Source organism: Lasioglossum baleicum, chromosome 19 (genome assembly GCF_051020765.1).
Source record: "Lasioglossum baleicum chromosome 19, iyLasBale1, whole genome shotgun sequence".
NCBI lineage: Eukaryota > Metazoa > Arthropoda > Insecta > Hymenoptera > Halictidae > Lasioglossum > Lasioglossum baleicum.
The window spans coordinates 6,439,915-6,456,450 of record NC_134947.1 but is presented as its reverse complement, the minus strand read 5'-3'; the positions used below and the strand labels follow the sequence as shown (position 1 = coordinate 6,456,450).

The 16,536-nt window shown below is 37.7% G+C and overlaps 3 protein-coding genes across 9 annotated transcripts; 2 read left to right on the top strand and 1 right to left on the bottom strand.

Moving 5' to 3' along the window:
* The first annotated feature begins 3 nt into the window (after positions 1–3).
* On the top strand, positions 4–2,365 carry Unc50 (Unc50 RNA binding protein). Of its 5 annotated transcripts, none has more exons than XM_076443398.1 (7): positions 4–223; positions 733–832; positions 965–1,116; positions 1,196–1,382; positions 1,630–1,763; positions 1,897–1,998; positions 2,083–2,365. In XM_076443398.1, the coding sequence occupies exons 2-7, from the start codon at positions 741–743 to the stop codon at positions 2,217–2,219; spliced, it is 804 nt and encodes a 267-aa protein (XP_076299513.1). In that variant the 5' UTR covers positions 4–223; positions 733–740; the 3' UTR covers positions 2,220–2,365. The 5 variants fall into 5 exon arrangements, with proteins under 5 accessions (XP_076299513.1, XP_076299512.1, XP_076299510.1 ...); XM_076443397.1 differs by having other exon boundaries at positions 172–227; XM_076443395.1 differs by lacking the exon at positions 4–223 and adding an exon at positions 261–317.
* Positions 2,366–2,484: 119 nt separating this feature from the next.
* LOC143218275 (uncharacterized) lies at positions 2,485–6,606 on the bottom strand. Its single transcript, XM_076443384.1, has 4 exons — positions 6,298–6,606; positions 4,046–6,192; positions 3,492–3,778; positions 2,485–3,296 (listed from the first exon to the last, which is right to left on the bottom strand). Exons 1-4 carry the CDS (start codon positions 6,436–6,438, stop codon positions 3,127–3,129), a joined length of 2,745 nt encoding a protein of 914 aa, XP_076299499.1. The 5' UTR covers positions 6,439–6,606; the 3' UTR covers positions 2,485–3,126.
* A 1,713-nt stretch (positions 6,607–8,319) lies between these two features.
* Nab2 (Nuclear polyadenosine RNA-binding 2) lies at positions 8,320–16,161 on the top strand. 3 transcript variants are annotated; one of them, XM_076443702.1, is made up of 7 exons: positions 8,320–8,684; positions 9,068–10,795; positions 10,901–11,054; positions 11,150–11,310; positions 11,406–11,703; positions 11,953–12,082; positions 12,561–16,161. In XM_076443702.1, exons 2-7 carry the CDS (start codon positions 9,140–9,142, stop codon positions 12,784–12,786), a joined length of 2,625 nt encoding a protein of 874 aa, XP_076299817.1. In that variant the 5' UTR covers positions 8,320–8,684; positions 9,068–9,139; the 3' UTR covers positions 12,787–16,161. The 3 variants fall into 3 exon arrangements, with proteins under 3 accessions (XP_076299817.1, XP_076299815.1, XP_076299816.1); XM_076443700.1 differs by having other exon boundaries at positions 8,320–8,710; XM_076443701.1 differs by lacking the exon at positions 8,320–8,684 and adding an exon at positions 8,720–8,966.
* Positions 16,162–16,536: the final 375 nt, after the last annotated feature.

Genomic DNA, 16,536 nt, shown 5'->3' with positions numbered 1-16,536 from the left:
AAATTCGTTTTTGTCATAAATGCATGAAATCCGCTTTCTTCTAATGTTTTTACTGTTTTAAATTACGCACTACGCACCTACTCATTTTTGTATAAATGCATAAAATCCGCTGTCTATGTCGCAAATGTAAAATGTAATCTACATTGTGTTACATATAAAATAAATGTTTGAACGTTTGTGTTGGTGTATTCTCCGATAAAATATAACACACACCAGTGTGCGTGTATGTATGTATTTATACATATAAATATGTATATGTAGTTGAATTCGATTAAATGGAATTGAATAGAATAGAGCCAATGGCCATTGCGCTTTCGGTAATCTTGATTTCTACAGCTGAGAGTGATGTTTCGCACGCACTTATCTCGGTGTTACTATTATAAATAATTGTCTATCAAATTGTTCACCGAATGAAGGAATAATAAATATTATAATTGAAATAGTCCAATGATCGATAAGTACAGAATCATAACCTACAATAATAAACGATACGCTGTATCTGACAGTAACAGAACTGATAAAACCAGCAAATGTTATTAGTTATTGTGATAAAAACGAAATTTGTACATGAACAGTTTAAAATCTCGAAAGAATTAATTACCGCGGAATTAAACGTCTAAATAAAGTAAATTTCTGTTTGTCATAGTTATTGCTTTCCTTTTTTTTATAACGTTCGAAAAACCTATCGAACAATTCGTGTTTACTCATCAAGTTGTTCTTTATTCTAAATAGGTTCTACGATGAAATATTCTACGTCACCGCCAATAAGTAGATGTAATTCACCTGGCCCAAGCGAGTTGGGCTCGAGTTTACCAGTGCCAGTCACTTACAGGTATCTATTTATTTATTTCTGCTTCGCAGCCCAGAAATGGACTTGGTTTTATCCTCAATTCCACATCCTCGATACCACATTTTCATAGTTTACTTTGTTTCCACTTTTGAACAATATAAATATGTGTTACAGGCAAGATTGCATGGGAGCTGCAACGAAATGTTATAAATATTTGAGGAAACTATTGAAATTCGAGCAAATGGATTTCGAGTTTGCATTATGGCAAATGATCTTTTTGTTTGTATCGCCGCAGAAAGTATATAGGAATTTTCAAAGTAGAAAACGTACGTTCTTCCATCTACAATTTATACAATGATACCAGCACGAATAACATTGCGACCAATGGATTCGTTTTGATTTTAGAAACCAAATCTCAATTTGCGAGAGATGATCCTGCATTTTTGGTACTGCTAATGTGTTGTCTATGTATATCTTCCATTGGTTTCACAATAGTTTTGGGATTGGGATTTTTCCAATTTATAAAGCTTCTGTTTTATATGATATTCATCGATTATCTCGTGGCTGGCTTAATAGTAGCTACGACATTCTGGTAAAGTTTACTGAAATCTATAGTATATATCAATCCTAAATATAATATTGTTAAAGTATTATTGCATCGACGATGCACACGATTATAATTAATACTAATTAACATTAAATAATTAATATTAATTATGATACTAATGATAATTAACTAATAATAATAAAAATAATACTACTACTACTACTACTACTAATAATAATAATACTACTTATAATACTAATTAATATTAATTATAATTAATACAAACTTTCAGGTTTATCACAAATCGTTATTTAAGAATCGATAGAGCTCAAGATGTAGAATGGGGCTATGCGTTTGATATTCATTTAAATGCATTTTTTCCACCGTTAGTGATACTTCATATCGTACAACTATTTTTATATAATGGTAAGGTCTTCTTGTATGCAACTATTATTTGTTTTGGCATGATCACTGATACATAATAATTATTAATTATACCAATTCACTACGTCATAATTTATAATCTCATGTAACATTATAAATACTTATTTACTCGTAGGTCTTATAAATTACGACACATTCTCATCACGATTTGTTGGAAACACAATTTGGTTGATAGCTGTCGGTTACTATATTTATATTACCTTTTTGGGATACACAAGTAAGTAGAACTCTTATGTAAAATATACTCAATTATTTTAATCGAAACAAATATTATTAAACTATTTCTTTCTTTTTATTTTAGGTATTGAAATACTAAGTAATCCACATGTGATATTGACTGCAGTTCCAGTAACATTGCTGATGTACATTATGACACTGTGTGCAGGTATTAATATTAGCCATTTAGTTATGGAATTCTACCATTACCGAGTTGTCTAAGCAAAATCGATCGCTATACGATTAAATTTTAGTTTAAGTTATACATTTCTGAATTACCATTTTAATACGTTTCCTGCGGATAACAGAATAGGAGATTCAATTTATTATTTAATGTACAAAATTAAATTCTATTGTTGTGTTAAAAACTTACTAGTGTACTATTTTTTTTATGAAAATGTTTATTTTTTCATTAAAAATCAAACTTTTAAAAGCTACATCTTTTCATCATTTTTTAAGAATACAAATATCGTAACGGAAAATGTTATAAGTTATTTAAAACTCTTCATATTTTTATACGAATTTTTTAACATTTCGAGGACCATTTTTCTTTAAATTCAAACTCAGCCTTATAATTTTTAATAACATTTTATCTATGAAACGTAACATTTTTCATGTAAAAAGATGACGCAATCAGTTATGCCAATTTTATGTCTTTGGTTCTAAAGGTGTAGAACGTACACTTTTTGTAGGAACAAGAAATATTGTCTTTATATTATAAATCATAAAAAAATTTATTATTTTCCTGATATACAGGACTTCCAGTTATAAAATAATAATACACATCACTACGTAACGTATTTGTATCAGTTTTGTATATAACGTTTTTACGCTGTCAACGATTTCTTATAATACTCTATTCCTGAATTAATTTTTGTCTAATATTAAAATATAATAGAGGGATTGTAAAATATACAGTAAAAATATCTTATCGAATGTAATTTGTTCTTACTCCTTTGGTTGCTTATAAATAAATATGGACGAATGCATTGTTTCTGTTAAATGTTCATACAATAATAATGAATACATTTCGGTATGATCGATACGATATTACCATCTTTACAGATTTAATAGAGAACGAAATATTATATAAAACTCTTTCAATTTAATATATCGATATTGTCGTTTTTTATAAAAGTTTCGGCTGTTGCTTTAAAGTCGAAATATCAAGAATCTTACTAGGACAAGTTGTTCTTGGTGTCTGAGTAAAAGGAAACCGTTGTAATGCGGGACTCTTCTTCGTATTTGCAATTTTCTCGTCAAATTTCGGAGGCACTTCTACTTGTATTTTATCGACGTCTGCAGAAAGTAAAGCAACTGTTAGTATATTATTCTATATTCCATTATGAACACAATGTAAAACTAAATCGATTGCTTTTTTCGAATACTAAAACGCAACTACACGATTAATGAAATCTCTCAAATTAAACGTAGAAAGTAATCAATTTGGCATAGACTGAGTTTATGAAAGATCATGATGATTCATTGCCTTACCTTCTGTTTGAGCATTATTCTTTCCTGGAAGTAATTGATATCTTTCCAGATAACGCATAGTAGCGAAAGACATGTTCGTGCCTTGTACATTGCTAAGCATAAGATGTTTCACAGCTGCAGAACCTTGTCTTTGTATGGCTAATTCAGCAAGTTGTTCATCGGTTAAATATTTCAATGCTAGCGCTTTCATGTGCATGCTTGTATTCGTTTCATTCACAGCACTTGTAGCCTGTGTCATGTTCGCTTGATGTTCCAACCGTGGATAGTACGAAGAATCGAATGTCATCCTATCGAACAAATTATCAAGTTCATTAAGCATTACAAGACGAATTACAATCGAGATTAATTTATCTTTATATACTAATAGGTAGATTGCGGATCTTTATGCATTTATGAAGAAATTGGTTGGGCGAAATGTAAAACAGTAAAAGATTTAAACAATTCAAGAAGTTAAGGGATGAAATCAATTTCTATGTTCTTTCTGCTTCCCGCAATCAGTGCGAAACTGTTCTATTTTGCATAAAGATCCGCACCGATAAGCAGAGGTGACGTACTTGTTACTGTTATTCGATTCTTTATGCTCTGGATTTTCGCTTAAGCTAATTCCAAGTTTCTTCAGTTGTTCCAGCGTAGCAACTTTGACAGTGCTTAATCCTCTATTTTCGGTCTCGTCTCGTTCATTTTGGTTCATCTTTCTTGGATCTTGTTGCTGATCATTGATCACACCGGAATTCTGCAACAACTGATTCACTTGTCCTAGAACATTATTGTAGAAAGTCCATCCTACTTTGGAGCTGCGTTTCATCTTCTCGCTATCGTCGTCGCTGGAATACTCCTGCATTTCTACATGAATGCTAGGTTCCGGAGTAGGTGGCCTCTCGGTTATCTTTAAATCTCCACCGTTTAAGATCAAACTATCTTCGATACAACTGCCACGTCTAGCAGCAGCCTCGTCTGCTTTCCGTTGATTCTTATAATATTCCGATGACCTATTTACTGTGTTGTTCGTCTTTACGGAATCGATATCTCTCTGTGTATTCAACTTGACACGTTGATCTGTACCGGGAGAAACATTTGTTTTACGATTTCCCCTTTCCAATGTATCATATTCTGCTATACCTTTCTGTGATTCTGGCATTTTTAAAGTTCTACGATTCCTCGCTTCCTCTTTGTTACTTCTTCCTATATGATTCGGAGTACTTTCGCTCTGATTTATCTTTGCGCCGCCACCTTTACATAACTGATCGTTGGGAGATTCCGTTCTACGATTACCTATTTCTCTTCGAGTATCCACACAGGCCTGTTTATCCGAATCTTTCATAGAGATGCTCGCATTTAAATTACTACTTTGTTGTTGACTAGACGACATATAACTCTCGGAATCTTCGACTATATTTTCTAGCTGCCCGCTGGGTATTCGATTGAAAGAATTCTTGTATCTTCTCAGCGGTTCGTGAGCAACGCCAGCGTCATGTAAATTAACATTATTACACAATTTTAAATTACTTTTCTCTTGTTGGCACTCGTTCTTCTCGTAGTCCTCGATGTCCACAGCGAAAGGACTATTCTGCACAGTAAATTCGAAGCTGGTCATTACACCGATAGAAACTTTCTGTTCCATAAAAGTTTGTCTCGATTGCGTTTCTTTTAATACTAATTCAGTCTGATTAACGTTCTCGGCATCGCCGCAATTACTTATTTCTTTACTCGGTTCGTAACGATGCAGATGTTGTTTAGAATTCTGCGGAACTCTATCGTAACCAGTGTTTTCATCGTTTTTCATTAATTGACCATGTTGTACCTGAGTCGAACAAGAACAATTCTTCCTTTCCCTTAAATTCTCTTCCTGCATTTTCAGTAATCTATCCACTTGCGTTTGCAAAGACTTGATTTGCTCGTTTTGGCTGTTTATAATTTGTAATAAATTCTTTACCGTTTCTTGACTATCGATATTATTATGAGGAGAACAAAGATGATGCTGTGGAAAAGGATACGCGTTCGCATTAAAATAAGGATATTGTTGGCCTAAATAATGTGTTGGTAATGGAAACTCGTTCCTCTTCGAACCGTTCGAATTAATGGGAAAATTTCGCGACTCTCCTGAGTCGGTAAATGGTACTTTCTGCTGCTCGAAAGTCGGCGTTACTAATTTTCTTTCGTATACCAACGGAGAATATTCTTTCTCTTTAGTATCATAATTATTTACATACGTTTTAACAACATGTGGCGCGTTCGACACAGGATCCATACGATTCCCTTTAATACTGTTCTCGTTATGGTTTTGTTCGACATGTACTAAATTATCTCCACGCGTTTTATGATTATGTTTATATATGTTCCCATTGCTTTCCCTATGCGTTTCTTTCTCTTCATAGTTCGAGCTACTATTAAAATTTCTCCTAGAAATATTATTTCTTTCTCTATTGTTAACTTCTTCTGTATTATAATTCTGACAATGCTGTACTTTCGGAGAAATACTGTTATTAAACTGCTTAGACGTCGGTGGCTTCCCTAAATAGTTCTGCTCTTTCCACGCTGCGTAAGATCCATCAGCGTGTACAGGAGACGAGACATTATTTTTGGATTTTAAACCTCTGGGTTCTACGTACGGCGAAGTAAAAACATTCTGATCCACGGTTTTGCAGCTCGCAGGTTTATCAAATATCAAGGAAACTTCAGGAACCGACGGTAACGTGAAACACTGAAAATAAAAACATTAGGAACCTTCGAAAGTCGCAGACATTGTTTTGAAAATTCTGTGGAAATTGTAAAAAACTGAAAGTTCAATTTTTTCGGAAGAACTCACGTCGAATCTAGAAGCAGGTTTCGGAGTAGTTCTCGGTTCGAATTCATCTTCATAACTATTGCAAGTTTGATACATATTTTTGTCGAAATCAAACAAAACTTGTTTAAATAGCTTGCAATTACTGTACCCGGTCAACAGCATTTAATTGTCATCGTTAATTTTAACCAATATTTCGTTGATATACACATTTATTTTTGTTATATGATTCTCAATAATATTTCAAACGATAACTTGTATTTATCATGCATACGTTTTGCCAAAACTAATTTCAAACTAATTGGTTATCATTAGTTATCATAGCGCTACTGTGCCATGTGTTCAATTAATGGCGATGGGAGGGAAATTTGAATATAAAATCTGATGTTTACATATTTAGGTCTGGAGCACGCGAAACAACGATTCAGAACAGAAATATATAGACTTATTTATTTATTTATTTGTTGTATGAAGATTCTCGTAAATTCGTCTAAATCGCGTGAAATGAAAATGATAATGGGGTTACGTGACCCCCGAAAAGTGGGCCGCAAAATACACTGGATGACAGGTCTATCCTTTATACCAGCGCGCGTTATTGACATTGACAGGTGACCGTGGATGGTTAAATATTCAATGAAATTGTTATTCAAGGACTGAAAAAATTCGTGGGAGTATATTGAAGAATCCTCTGTGTGTGTATTTTACAATAAAGATAATTTATTCATGCAAAATGAAAAATATTGGATATTCATTACAGCAGCAAATAATTCGTGCCGTTTTTCCCATAAGACGCAATGTTAATTCCGGCACGAATTATTTGCGGTTCGCACACGTACTTACAGCGCCATCTAGCGGCAAAACGCCCAAACTGTTAGCCAAATTTAGTTCCGAATCCACCGCTAGATGGCGCTGCTCAACGCTGTCCGTACAGCGCCAATTCGTGCAGCGGCAAAACGCTCAAACTGCTAGCCAAATGTTACCGACAGAGGTAACAGTCGGTAACCGCGCCATCTAGCGGTACATCTGGAACTAAATTTGGCTAACAGTTTGAGCGTTTTGCCGCTACACGAATTGGCGCTGTACGGACAGTGTTGTACAGCGCCATCTAGTGGTTGATTTGGAATTAAATTTGGCTAGCAGTTTGAGCGTTTTGCCGCTAGATGGCGCTGTAAGTACGTTTGCGAACCGCAAATAATTCGTGCCGGAATTAACATTGCGTCTTATGGGAAAAGCGGCACGAATTATTTGCTGCTGTAATGAATATCCAATATTTTTCATTTTGCATGAATAAATTATCTTTATTGTATAACACAGACACAGAGGATTCTCCAATATACTCCCACCAATTTTTTTAGTCCTTCACTAATTATTTTATTGAATATTTAACCATCCACGATTGTCTGTCAATATATTGAGATGTTATAACATCTCAACTCTCTGCCTCTACCAATACTCTTCACTTTTCATCAATAAATGTAAATATAATGTGTCAGGAAACGAACAACAACAAATTAATTTCTGGCAGAATTTACTGAAAATTGTTACAGTTATAAATTATTTACAGATATATTTATGCAAGCTCCAACAATGTTGTAATATACACTTGCAAAAACACAGTGTTTACTAGAGTCTATGCAGATGTTGGATGTGGGCAAAGTGCTATAGTAAAAATGAACGAGTAATAAAATCAAATATTTATTACAGTTACAATCAGTTACAATCTTCATCGAATCTTCATAAATATTTACACAGATAGATAGATTCATTCATCTGATAGATGAAGTAATCTACATAGGAACAGGTAGTATAAAGTGTTCGAAAAACGCGAGAGTTTCGCATCTATAAGAATCCTTTGTACTCCATGCTACTTTCTAATTCAGGTCAAATAAATTACAATTAGGATTTAAATGATTTCTTATATTTGTTTAATGTATATATTTCACTGTTCGTCAAACTGCTGCTATGTCCATTGAATATTATAAATATTTCTATTTTAGTTGAAGTCTCCAGAGTTATCGGAGTATGATAGTTGACCATATCAGTCTCCGACACTATTTATGTTTACCATTTCGATATTCGCTATCCAGAAATGTATTTGCAGCAAGCGTAAAATATTCATTTGTTAAACCTTAAAAGAATACATTCTTTCACGATGAGCACAATTTCATGAAATTGTTGTAACCGCACATTTACGATTACTTTTAAAGTGACGAAATTTACCGCGTAGTTTCCCACCTAGATTGCACAAGGATCTTTTCATTGGAAAGAGGCACTCTCTGATCCTTCGTGGCAGAGGATGTTTTTATTCTCGAACGTCGGTGTTAATATTATCTATTTCTTGTCTCCGAAACCATTTCATTGTTCCACACTATTAGCAAGTTTAATGTAATCGTCCGTCATGGACATACGAGGTATAGAAGTTACGAATCAATTGCGAGTAAGTAAACGATCCACACTTTTATTCTGGCATTGTACACTTTTCTAGCTGTCTTATCGTTTCGAATCGTTTCGGAATGAAACATCATAAAGGATTGTTAATTAATTTCCCTTTAGTTATCCGACGATCATTTATTATCGTGACTCTATCGATTTTTGAGCATTCCCATAGCCTCAGTTTAAAGAACTTTAAGCTTGGCTAAAACAACAACAATTCAATGAAACATTTGTATAACGAAGTGCAGACAACGATAACCGTAAGAAAGCCGTTTCTCTGCAGAATAAACTTGTCGCCGTCGAGAAATTCGATTCCGTAACAGATCTGTGATCTCACGCAGTTTTATTTATGTTTTTTCAGAGTGCCATTCGTGCGAAATTACTAGAACTAGGAGTTAGATACGATGAAGAATTACCAGATTATATTTTAGTAATGGTTGTAAATAAGAAGTCTCGCCAGCAGATGCACGACGATCTCTACCTGTTTCTAGAGAATTGTACAACTCCATTTGTGGACTGGCTTCACGACCAAGTGTTAAAGAAATTACAGAAGGTCACGGTAGCCAAGAGAAAATCGTTAAGGGAGTTCGTGCCTACGGTCGTGGTTAAACAAGAGGAGGAGAGAAAAAAGAAAAAGACGTCGACGTCGACCACATCCTTTTTGGAGGACCAGGGAATTAACCAAGCTTTGGACAAGTCGTCCAATAAGGGTACGAAGGACGACAAGTTGCTTCATAAACAGACTGCGAAACCGTCTGTCTCTAGTCAAAAGCTGGACGCGGGTCAAGCTAAAGTTGCAGACAAGTCTGTAAAGAGTACGAATCACGATGTTAAATCAGATGTCGGAGTGGAACAGAATGAGCAAACTGCATTAAAGAAAGTACAGTCGAACGATAGTCAAACAGGAAACGTGAATAAAGAGCCAGTGGTCAGCGAGACTTCTAGCAGCAGGTTGGCGGAGTCTCGAGTCGAACCGAAAGCGGACACTTCGTCATCCAGGACGTTGAAGAGACCTTTGGACACGGCGAGCAATCATCGAGAGAACGCGGAGAAGAAACAGAACGATGCGAAACGCTCGAAAATCGAAGACGACGAGGAAAGCATAACGGAGGACAACGCGAGGAAATTGAAATCCTGTGTGAACAAACCGAAAATCACGTCGGTCGTTTCTGTGAAGAATCGTCTCGGTATAGTATCTCCTAGAAAGAAATTCGAAGTTCACAGAGACAAAACAGACAACGAGGGTCGATATCGGCAGAACGAGAAGCGCCTGGAGAAGCATAGGTTCGACGGCGTTCGTAGCAACATTAATTTCCAACGAGGGAGAAATTTCGAGGCGGACGAACGCGCGAAGAGGACCCGCGAAGCCGAATCGAAGCACAACGATTCCGATAAAGTTAGCAGCGACGTTAAAACGCGATTGGGCAACTCTAAGGTTGACAAACTTACCAAAAGCATCGAGCTAAGAGATAAGGTGAATTCCGCGGTGAAATCGAAACCGATCGGGAAGCCAGCGGGCACGATTAAGGATCGTCTAGGGATCGCGCGTATCGATAGGTCGCAGAAACAGTTAGGAATCAAAGACCCCGTAGAATTCAAGAGTAAACTGTTGGAACAAGATCGAGACACACTGAGTAATAATAAAAACATAAAAACAAGATTGGGACCGTTGAAAAGCAATTTCCGACCGATGGGCGTTAAAGGCGGTTTCAATTCGACGAACAGACGTTCTCAGAGCAGCGAGGACGAGGATTACCTGAACCTGGGGGCGGAAGAAGAGTTGGACGATGACGATCAATCTGCTGGGAATTCTGGTCCCATTAAATCTCACATAATAGCCGTAAATAAACTGACTCCGGCGAAGACTGAAAGGAAACGATTGAAGCTGTCGGAGAAAACTAGCAAGGAGTCCAGCGACGCGGAGGACGTCGAAGATACTAAGATACCCAGTAAAGTGATCGTAACTCCGAGGCCGTTGAAACCTTTGCAACCGGCGCAAAAGCGAGCGACGCAATCTCTGCTGTTGCGAGCTGTCGCGGAAGCTAACCAGTCCGTTGTTACTCAAAAGAATCCGGAACCGTCTCTATTGGTGTGTATAGAATACAAGATCAATCATTGTAAAACATTTACAGAGATTTCGGACACTCTTAAGTCCCTGCTTTATACATTAATTTATATTAACTTCTGTTTACAGGACAAGAAACAAACGTTGAAGCGCCTCAAGCCAGCCGCAGTTCGAGACGTAGGACAAAATTTATCGGTACACCTGAATTCCAATAAGAGATTGGTGATGGAAAAGATTCAGGTCGAGTTGAACACCGATGTTTCCGAGACGACATTGAAGCCTTGTAAGTATGTTTGCTTTCAGACAGGGACGAAATAATACCGCGTTGTAATACCTAAAATCCTTTCTCTAATACATTCAGTATTGTACGATCTGTAGATGTACAACAATCGGTCACCGACGAGCACATGGGGGTGGTGATGTCATTGTTCCAAAGGAGCGACGACAACCAAAAATTTTTAGTCACCCTGAACGGTTACAACAACAATCTGATCAAGGAGAAGGCTGCGTCCGACGACGAGGAACGACTGGAAATGGAGGTAGATTAACCTGTAGCTCTGCCAGTTAGTTAAGTTTATAAGCGCTTCACTTACTTTAGCCGTCTTAACACTGTTTTCGTGAATCGTGTTCGAAGGTAAATGAAGACGATGAACTTGTGCTTTTAACAACACAAAATGATGTATATACCCAGAATGAGTCAGAAACATCTGTTTTTCAAGTAACCGAAGTGGACGGTGGTGAGGTGGATGCGAATGGGAAAGAAAGAGCGGAAGAGAATAATGAAAACTGTAACACCGAGAATGTCGAGAAGTCTGAGGAGGTACCGAGGAAACGAAGGAAATTAAGTCCCATAGTGTATAACAGATCTCATTCGCCCAGTCCCGCGGAAATCAAGACCAGCACGCTATTGACGAACCCATTGTTAGCCAAACGTGAGTAGAAAACGAGATGTCGCACGGTGCGGACAAACTGTCCGACTGTAAATCGATATCATTTTCATTGTCATATGAAAAATGCCACGAATATGTTGGTCAAAGTCCCATGAAAAATAATGAAGTCTAGTCATAATATGTCCTAACTTCTTCAAATTTAGAGAAGTGCCGAACTTTGGCCATTTGTCCGCACTGTGTGTCGTACTGTTAACGCGGAGGCGAGAAATTCTATGTTTACATCTGTTCCAGATTCAGACAAAAAGCCATCAACAGAAAGCGCGGTGACAGTGATAGACAAGTCGAAAGAGAAGTGCAGATATTGGCCAAACTGTACATTAGGAAACAAGTGCGCGTACCTTCATCCTATCGTTATGTGCAGGTATGCGGTCCCATTTAATTTTCTCAAAGTTAAAAGAACCATTTCTAGATTCAATTTAAATTCGATCAAAAACATAACTCATTGTAACAGCGAAGAGAGTGATCGAAGAATAATTTTGGAGCTCGGCTATCAACGGAAGAACCAAAGTCTTCCTATTTGGACGATTTCTTATGCATACGTACGCAAAATTAAGAAATGCTGGACTAAAAAAGGACGCGGGATCCAATTTCTAATTACTAGACAGCGGATGTCTATGCAAAATAGAAATTTTCTACCTGGACTGCGACAAACTAGAATGCAATACATATTAATTTTGTTTTCGAATATGTTTAACATGTTGAATATAATATAACCGTATTTTACACATACTCATTTTTCACGTAAATGCATAAAATCCGCTGTCCGTTAATTACGCTACATTAATTCTACTACTCCTCAAGTGTTTCCCCATGTAATCGTTCTCGTTGTTCCGTTACAGCGTGTTCCCCGCTTGTAAATTTGGAGACAAGTGCGCTTACAGACATCCTAAATGCAAATTCGGACTGGCTTGCACGAAACTGGGATGCGTGTTCTCTCATCCGGCGCAGCAGTGCAAGTACCATCCGTTCTGCACGAAACCGTCTTGCCCTTATTCGCATACGACGCCGGTCGCCGTGGAAGCGTCTACTCAAAGAGCGAAGTTCACGTGGCGCAGACGAGACTGAGCCTGACCGTTCAACCGATGTACAAAAAAACTCCTTCATCTTCTAGCACGAGCGGCGAATCGCTCGCTCGAACAGGAATACCTTCGCATTTAGCGAAACAAACTGATTGCGAGGTGCAATAATGTCCGACTGTGAAAGTCGTTTCTCTGTGTTGCGATCTAGATGTGAGCGGGACAGACGAGAAGCGTAAACATAACTAATTCAATAACGAAACTTCTTTATTTTTCATTATTTTTTGATGGAACTTTGACCAACATATTCGGGGCATTTTTCGAATGTAAATGAGACGAAATGCGATATAATTCCAATTATATTTTCTTGTGTAATGAACGATGGAAGTGTTCTTCCTTGCGACCGAAACATTCATCGTTCGTTAACACACAAGTCATTGAAATTATATTATATTTGCTATGATTTTTATTAGAAAAATGCCACGACTACATTGGTCAAAGTCCCATAAAGAAATAATGAAAAATAACGAAGTTTTGTAACTGGATTAGTAGTTTAGCTCAGCTCGAGCTTTTTGGGTACGCCCCCCAGTGGAATGGCCAGCGTAGGGACATAAAGTGAAGCTTTCAGCACGACTTACAGTCGGACATTACTGTAAATCGGTAGCGCGACGTATACTGCCAATCGCATTCCGTTCAAAGGCATAGAAGACGACTTACCACGTGTTCTGTATCATACCGTTTCGCGAGCAAACTCCGACTAAAAAGCACAGAATCGACGCAGGTTAACAATAGCTATTTTCTTTCTCCGCCCTGTAGCTAATCAAACATTACTCGTGGTTGGTATTCCTGTTCACACGTATTGTACAGACCAAGTAAACGCTAGATGTATATCTCTTCGATCGTACATCAATTTCAACAGAAATCTCGACCTTCGGTACTCTCTTAATCTGTATTATATATACATAAGCGCATATACATGAACGTCATGTAACATTGACAAACGTTTTGCATTTTGTCGAGCAACGACTAACATCTCGCTCGATCTTCTATCCTTTTGCGAATCCAGTTGAACGGACTATCGATTGCGTTCGTTTCATTCGGTATCGACGTGTCTCGCGAGACCGAGTACCAATCAGGGCTGTTACTTTTCCGACGCTTCGACTCTTCGAAGGATTCGAAGGAACGAAGGGCACTTCGAAGTCTTCGAATCGTACGAAGTTATAACTTAATTAATTTTAGCTGCGGTGGCGTATTTTCTCGAAACGTAGAAGTGTCTGTAATCGTATCAAATATAACTCGGCAGCGAAATCTCGAAGTTCGAAGCTTCGAAACTCCGTTTCGTTTAATCCTCTGATAATGATTTACTACGGAGGTTCGAATCTCGAAGCTTCGAAATCTTCGTCCAGCTAAAGGAAAGTAACAGCCCTAGTATCAATACATATTGACATTCGTTCGGTGTTCCTCCGCAGCGAAGTAGGCATTCGTTTCTGCCTAACGAAAAGAATCTTCTTTCTTGTATTCGAAATGATTACGATCTCTATTTATTACTCGATACGGCTGTGTAATATAATTAGACTGTGGATCTTATGCGTTTGTAACGAAAATCACAGCGGGTGTAATTCGACGCAGTGGAAACATTCGAAGAATTTCGAAACACTGTTATAACTTGAAAATTAATCGTTTCTTTCGACCCAGAATATTTCCGTTCTCTGTTTTATTTGTTTTATTGTACCTCGTACAATAATTGGGTGTGAAACACTGTTATAACTTGAAAATTAATCGTTTCTTTCGAGCCAGAATATTTCCGTTCTCTGTTTTATTTATTTTATTGGTACCTCGTACAATAAAATAGTATCTAGTAATATAAACACTATGTTAAATAATGATACAAGCTCGCCACTCGAGTGCTAAGGGTTCAATCAGCTGGAAAATTATTATTTCGCACAAAGATCCGCCGTCTAATCGTCACAATAATTTCCTTCCCATTTCGACAAGTGAAGTCGTTGGGAGTCACAAAGTTATACATTTACACTCCCGTCCATAAATCACCGGACACTCACTAATCTCGAACAAGATGGTAATTAAAGGATTCAAGCATCTAGTTGGATTTTATTGTTTCATCTTGACTCGATGATAAGCGTCCGGTGGCTTACGAACGGATACAGAAAATCTACTTGTCGTTTCGAGATCGATGAATTTCTAATGAATTATATTTAATGAATTTACCGGAGCCTAAGTCTCTCTTCCAGCGATTCTGATCCGCGCGAGTGAAACGTTTCAGTTTTGAGGATATTATGCGACAAGCAACGGGGAGACGCGCGTCTATTAGTTGTTCGATCGTGTTCGTCGTGCGTATTTCAACTTCTTTTCTTTTTTTATTGAACTTAGCACGTAAGCTGATAAACTGCAACCAGTGACCTCGGTTTTTTCCTACAACGCGTTTAGTTCGTAAGTTTTCACTTGATCGCGCGTGTACTCGATTTGCTACGATAATCCCCGTATTTACAATGTGCACGCGTATTTATAATTGACCGCGGGACGCAGCGCGCGACGCCTTTGTACTTCTCACAGCAACCCTCTCTTTCACCAGGCCGACAATAACTGACCTACATTGTTACACGTCTGTCGGGCGAGCGAGCAGCGACACAAACGGGAAAGCTGTGCGACGTATAATGTTTTTGTCCGCTCTAAGAGGGGGTAGACTCTCGTTCCCAGGATTGCAAAGGTGCGGGATGATTCTCGTTTCTCAATAATGCACGCGATGGGGCTTTTCAGTACTCAAAAATCTATTTTTACGTTTACCAACCGTAATTTGCATTATTCGGCAGCGCGTGGCTGTCGCAGATTCATGAAAATAGCAGCTTTATGCTTCCGAATAATGCAAATTCCGATTTAAATTGGGTCGCTGAGAGTTTTAGTAGATTTAAGTACATATAAGACCCCATCTTTGCATTGAATTCTGGAAAAACGGGTCTACCCCCTTAGAGCGTCTTTGTCCCCTTTACGGGAAGGATATTGTTTCGAGCAATGGCTGCCGAACTGTTCCCTTGTTCCACAGATTGGCAGTGTTGTTCACGATGACATCACGAAGTTCAGTATACGCTTGAAAACGAAATAATCCGTATGCAAACCGTGCGACTCGTCCACCCCGTACCTAATACTTTGTACAGTTTAAAAGGATATCCCGAGAAAGCGCGAACAGACTAACAGACAAGAAGAAGAAAGCTACCTACCGAATGAAACGAAAGATAACGTCGGAGAAGAGAAACTTTCTTGGCTTTCTTTTGTTTTCTAGTCTTTAAGCACCGTAGAGACGATTCGAGCGAACCACCCTATCCTTAGAATTCTTCTCCTCGTTTCAATGCGTATTTATGTAAGTCTCTAGTTCATTAAAAAGCCAGCAATGTTCGATCACCGACACCTCCAGTTTTGTTGTCTCATTATTTAGCGAGCGCCACTCTCCCTCCAACCCATCTGAAATACAGCATTCTATGAACGAGGCTTAAAATGAAAATTCCTAACATATTTGTGAGACTCGAACAATGAAATAGGACGAACTTTCGTCCTCGCAGAACGACATGTTGGATAATCAGAAAGAAATCAAGAAAGAAGAAAGTACATCGAACTTGAATATCCCAGACTTTAATCTATTCGAAGACATGAATCTTCAATTGTCACGTCAACTTTTCACGCATTTTTTCCTATTTAAATCGTGTTACCTTTTTGGAAAATACTGGATACAAAACCAGGGAGCAAGGTTCTGTCCGACTGGCCTGGACAGTAAGATAAACCGACGTTA